Source organism: Elephas maximus, chromosome 5 (genome assembly GCF_024166365.1).
Source record: "Elephas maximus indicus isolate mEleMax1 chromosome 5, mEleMax1 primary haplotype, whole genome shotgun sequence".
Lineage (NCBI taxonomy): Eukaryota > Metazoa > Chordata > Mammalia > Proboscidea > Elephantidae > Elephas > Elephas maximus.
This window is the reverse complement of record NC_064823.1, coordinates 52,880,116-52,886,179: the sequence shown is the minus strand read 5'-3', so window position 1 is coordinate 52,886,179 and position 6,064 is coordinate 52,880,116. Positions and strand designations below refer to the sequence as shown.

At 41.7% G+C, this 6,064-nt stretch overlaps 1 protein-coding gene across 1 annotated transcript; it reads right to left on the bottom strand.

Moving 5' to 3' along the window:
- Positions 1-459: 459 nt before the first annotated feature.
- DDIT4L (DNA damage inducible transcript 4 like) lies at positions 460-5,723 on the bottom strand. The gene is made up of 3 exons (XM_049885634.1): positions 5,572-5,723; positions 5,134-5,273; positions 460-2,652 (listed from the first exon to the last, which is right to left on the bottom strand). The coding sequence occupies exons 2-3, from the start codon at positions 5,222-5,224 to the stop codon at positions 2,162-2,164; spliced, it is 582 nt and encodes a 193-aa protein (XP_049741591.1). The 5' UTR covers positions 5,225-5,273; positions 5,572-5,723; the 3' UTR covers positions 460-2,161.
- Positions 5,724-6,064: the final 341 nt, after the last annotated feature.

Sequence of the window (6,064 nt, the reverse complement as noted above, 5' to 3'; positions counted from 1 at the left end):
TTGCCAAACAAACTCAAATTATTAATATCCTCTTGTAAAAAATATTATAGTTAAAAAATTAATAAACAATCCATACTTTTTGATACATAAACACATTCAGCGAATGTTGTTAGTTGCCATCAAGTTGGCTCTGACTCATGGCAACCTTATATATAACAGAACGAAACCTGGCCTGGTCCTGTGTCATTTTCATGATCACTGGTTTGAGTCCATTTTTGCAGCGATTGTGTCAATCCAGCTCACTGAGGGTTTCCCTCTTTTTTGTCACATTTCCATTGTGAAAATGAGGGATCCAATAAATACAGTTGGAATGTCATGAGTACAAACTGGTTTTATCAAAAAAGGAATACATAATTGTTTTGTCAGTTCTTCCAAAATACTGCCAAATGTATTTTAGGGCGATTGTTGTATAAACTCAGAAAAAAACAAAGCAGACAAGTAAAAATATATGATGTTTTATTGTCAAAAATAGACAAACCTTCATTTCCTTTAACAGGAATATTAAGTCTCCATAAGCCATCACCATTTTGTAAGCATAAAAGACAAGAGCCAAAGACAACTGTTAGTGAAAAAAGGACAACGGTCCTATATCCACGCCGGAGAAGCTCCATCACAGTGATGGTGACACTGAAACAACTACAGAAACACAGTGACCTTTAAAGCGGCAAAGAAGAATAGAAACACAAAACAAAATTGACTTCTTCTGGCCCAAATCCCTATAAAGTTCAGATGTGAGGTATCTTCCTAAGCATTTGAATTTATTAGAACACTTGCTAATTTTACATCTCTTATGGGATCAGAAACAGGATCACGCTCCCTTGTGAGTAACACCAGGGTGAAGGCATCTGTGTCGCCAACCCTGGCCTCAGGTAAAGCGGTGCCAATACTAGGGCAGGAGACGTGAATAAGCTCCTTTTCCATGACCTACAGCAAGGGTGTGAAGGCCTTGATGAATTGGACATTGACATGTGGTGGTTAAATTCTCTCATTACAAAACAAAAAATAAAATGGCTAATGATGTAGCTGGTTTGAACAAAAAACTAAGGCCTTTATTGCTTCCGTAGGGGCAGCTGAAGCAAGCTGGGTGTGTGTACTGGTATCTAGAACTTGATTCTCACTCTCTAGTCTGTACTATAAACGAGATCTCCAAAACTTTAAAAGTAGTACTGTGCAGCTATCCTTTTTGAATATTCTGGTTAAGGAGAGGTATCTCAGTTCCCAGAAAAGGCCAGAGATGAGGTAACACTGATATGGTGAGATGGCTCATCTGAGGTTAAGCATATGTAATATTGAAAAGAACCTAGATTATCAAATCAACCACGAAGCAACTGGATCTGAGAACTTACTTCCCTTCCCCATCCATATTCACCACACACTCAGTGGAAAAGTAATCAACTACACAAAAAAAATTAGTTCAACATTTTCCATTTTTCTAGTTTAAAGACAACATTCAATGCTTGAGAGCTTATATTGTACCATAACATCATTTAAAACAATACTGTGGTCGCCAAGACGGCAGTTCACGTTTTTACCATCTCTTCAAAACACAAGTGTGGGGAGGATGCAAAAAAAACAATGAAGTGGTTCTGCTGTCTCTGTGATATTTGTATTCACTCTTGCCTAGGGTAATTTTAATTAAGGCTGCCTACTTAATTCTACCCTGCTGTATAAGAACCCTTCAAATTTGAGTAGGGGCAGGAAACTGGTGGTGTGGGCTTCTGGAAGTTTTGATTGGCTAAACAGGATTTAGTAAAGTTCTGTGATTGGAAGGATCACTTAGAGAACTTAAAGAAAACAAACCACATTAAAATCTAAACTAGGCAATTTTGGTGTAGAGAATCTATCAGCAAGACCATCTGGAAAAAGTTGTGAAGTCAAATACAAAATTGAAGCAGATTGTTTCCTTTCTTTCCTTATTCCATTCCATTCTTAGAAAATGTGATATAGGCATAAAACATACACTCCTGTGTCATTTTTCAAAAGTCACAAAATCAACCCTTTAACTGGGGTTGCTGTGAACGGGAAACACCAAAGGAAGATCACCTAAATTTGGGGTTTCTGTTGAAGCTGGGGAAACTACAAATAATTTTAACTGAGCAGCTGCATAGTTTTATTGCCCAATCATAAAAAGAGCTTTTTTTTTTTTTTTAATTTTTTCTTTTTAGCTCTCTTCAATGACTGTTGTTCCAATCAATGAGTAAAGCTTTTTCTTAACAAGCCGAAATCCTGAGCTGAGTATCAGAGTTCTCCTGAAGCCAGATGAAAAGCGAGCTCTACTAAAGAAAAAGTCCCTGAAGCTAGTCCAGGAGCAGTTGTCCTGCTTAAACACCAGCGTAAGCTCAAAAGTAGGCACAACGCTAGAATCACACACAATCCTATCCAGCTTTTTACATACATTTTCAATTTCCAAGTTCACGTGCATAACACAACCTCGCAGGCCACAAGGTTCCGTGGAGGATAGCCGCAGGACATCTTGAGCAATCCTCTGCGTCAGTTTCTCAGGGACAAGAACCTTTGAGCAACCAAGTTTGGTTTGCTTTGATTTGGACAGACAGTTTTCCAGCATTTTCACCAAACTCTGGCAAGTTGTCTCCTCAAATATCACCTCACTGAGGTTGGGTTCAGGAACAACATAATCCCAGTAGTCGAAATCTGTAAGAAATGGAAATTTAAGATAAAAAAGAAAATTGAGGCCCAAGAGCAGGAAAAACACACCAAGATAGCAACATTGGTTACTTCTATCTACCATGTCTACCTGTTTCTAGTATTTGTTTGGCAGTCAGCTGGCCTGACTTTGCTATTAACTAGGTATGTAACAGAGCAAGTCATTTAACCTGAGACTAAAAGTTCACCCGTGAAATAAAGGTTTTGATAAATAGGTTAGATAGAATACACCCATTTTCCTTTGAATTTATAAGTATATACACACATATAATCTTAAAGGCTATTTGTAAAAAATCTAATTGTGGTTATCCCAAAACATAAAAAAAAAAAAGTTTTTTTTATTTTTTATATAGATTATTAATGATCTTCATTTTCTTTTTTTTAGGAATTTTTCACATACTTTAATGTGGTATAAGGAGTTGTTTTTTCATGAGAGTTCAACAGAATGTTTTCTCTAATTTCTACATCACTGACAGGGAAAACATCTTCAAAATATTCTTCTTCCACTCATTTTCTTTTTTGCTTGCTTATTTGCTTATGGGGATTTTCTAATTTTGTTTTATAGAGAACAAGCATTACTTCAAGAGTAAAAACAGTTTAAAGTTTTTTTTTTTTTTAAATTGGAGTAAGGGACTGTTGTCTTAGAATATGTGGACTTGCTGTAAAATACAGAATTTTTGCTCTTCTTGAGGAAGTTTATCATGAGCTTGATTAGCTATATTAAATGTCTATCAAATCTGTGTCTTAAATCTTTTCTGGACTGTACTACAGATTCCAATTTTAGCTTCAATTTCTTTGATTAAAAATTCCTGGGAGAAAAGAAGACCTTTGAGGTTTACAAGAATATTTATAACTGGCTGGGTAGTTTTTATTAGCCAAGCAAAACAAAACAGCCCTAGGAAAATAAAATTAGATTTGCTCAAAGGAAAAGAGATAGCTCTGCATTTGGTCACCTACCTCCCAAATTAATCCTACCACTTGGCAGGATGCCATACCACGAACACAGTCCACCCAGCAGGCAAATGGCCTGCAGGCTCTGCTCCCTAAGCATACTTCACCTTCAGGGGCTACTATCTTTTCCTCTATCCACATCAGGGGATCACTTAGATCACCGTTTTTTATAACTAAATGAAACAAAGGCATTACAATAAGAGCTCCAGAGTTTACCTAAGTCAAAAAAAGAAAATTTTAGAGCTACAGAATTAGATAGTCAACCATTTCGCTTTCTAAATGAGGAAGGCCCACAAAAAATCAAACAATTTCTCTACGGTTGCATAGACCTATAGTGGCAGAGCAGTGTGTTAATTTAGAAATTACTCTTTAAAATTGCAAATGGGAGCATGACAATATGTCATATAACAACATGTCAGCACCACTAGCATTGAAAAGTTACTCTCTCTCATTAAAAATGGAATTATAGGTATATACACAAATAGAATACTACTCAGCAGGAAAAAGGAACACACACTGAGACAGGCAACAACGTGGATGAATCTCAAAAACATGCTGTGGAAAGATGCCAGATACAAAAGAGTACATACCATATGATTCCATTTATATTAAACTCTAGAGGAGAAACTAATCTATAGTAACAAAAAGCAGATTAGTGGTTGCCCGGGGAGGGAAAAAGTGGGGAATTTATGGCAACTGGGCATATGAGCCCTGGCCGTGAAGTGTTTTAGAGCCTGGCTGCTCTTGATGGCACTGGGTTTGATTTTGGTTTGGGAACATGAGAATTTTGGGGGACAGTGATGGTGGCGTTTACATGGGTGAACGCATTTGTTAAAAGACACATTCCGAAAAAAAAAAAAAAAAAAAAACCCAAAGCCGCTGCTGTCCAGTTGATTCCGACGCATAGCAACCCTATGGGAAAGAGTAGAACGGCCCCATAGGGTTTCCAAGGAGGGCCTGGTGGATTCCAACTGATGACCTTTTGGTCAGCAGTTATAGCTCTTAACCATTGCACCACCAGGGCTCAAAAACACACATTACTGTACACTTAAAAGTCACCGTTCCTTCCCAACTATATAAGGTAGAGGACCTATATAACTTTTAATCCCAAAGAGTCTATTAGCAGCAGATGGGAAGGATGCAGCCCTTGGATATTTTCATTTTTACAGCTTTTATTGCTCACTATCATGGAGCCCTGGTGGCACAGTGGTTAAGAGCTGTGCTGCTAACCAAAAGGTCAGCAGTTGAATTCACCAGCTGCTCCTTGCAAACCCTGTGGGGCAGTTCACTCTTTCCTATAGGGTCACTATGAGTTGGAATCCACTCGAAAGCAACGGGTTGGCTTTGATTTATTACGGACAGAAGGTGCGAGAAAGTTTGGAAAGGTGTCTCCTCAGATGAATTTTGTAGCGTCTTCTACACCGAGGAAGTGGGTGAAGCTCCACACCTGCAGACCAGATCTACGGAGGGGCTGCAATCTCTGCAGAGGAGACAGAGGTGGGGAGCTGGGAAACTCACCACTTAGCAGGCTCCCCGGGTGGAAGCCATGGTCCAACAACTCGGAAATGTTGGCCGAGTTCTTACTGCTCAAACTGCCAGTTGCAACCATGGTCAACGGCTCTGTTTCCCTCGCGGAGCAGAACGGCCTTTCGGGGGAGCTGGAAAGAGAAGGCAAGAAGGACTGATTTGTGAAAGCTGCTAAAGACGTGCAGAGGCTTCTAAAATGCTCAACGTCGCCGGCCAGAACTAGCCAAAGTACTTATTTTCCAAAGGCGGATGAACTAGCCTCTGCAACAAAAGTTTATAAAGCCTGGGGACGCCAACTACAGCCACAACCTGAAATATCTTCAAAGTGAGTAAAACTTGGAGACAACTTGTCCCGCGCAGTTCGCCCCCGCGCCCAGAGAAGCAGGAGCGCCCGTCCCCTTCCCCCACCAAGGCCGCGGCGTGGCTCACCTGCCGGGACTGCGCAGGGGCAGGTGCTGGGGCCAACGCGCTCGGTGGCAGTGCTGTAGGGTTAATAGAGGCGGCACCCCCCTCAGTTGATCCTTCTCCCGGGGACCCCAGCAGCTATCGGCACCCTGCTTGCCCCCCCAACCGCCCGCCCAGCGCCAGCTCCACTGAGCAGCACCGCCGCTGGGGCACGGAGCACTTTATACTTCCAGCCTCCGCACCGTGCCGGCCCGCCCACCTGCACCGCCCCACTCCAGCCCTCCGCCCCGCCCCGCCCGGGGCTCGGTCGCATTTCAACCCCGACACTTCAAGAGGCCCAAGGCAAGCCGCTGAAAGTCGAGGATGACCCTGGGGGTAGGGCTGACACCTGCTCCTTCCTCGGTGGACTATATGGGTCACCGTGGCCACAATTCTGGGTGCACAACTCGTCAAAGACTGATCACCTCTCCTTGGCCACCAAATTGGATTCTCTGGGGCGACCCCGCCCCCTGTGCGC

Bases quoted from the DNA above. Each gene is read 5' to 3' on its own strand.
- DDIT4L (XM_049885634.1), bottom strand. From the start codon at position 5,224: ATGGTTGCAACTGGCAGTTTGAGCAGTAAGAACTCGGCCAACATTTCC. The intron at 2,653-5,133 runs GTGAGTTTCCCA...CATTTCTTACAG, and splicing joins CCCGGGGAGCCTGCTAAGTG to ATTTCGACTACTGGGATTAT.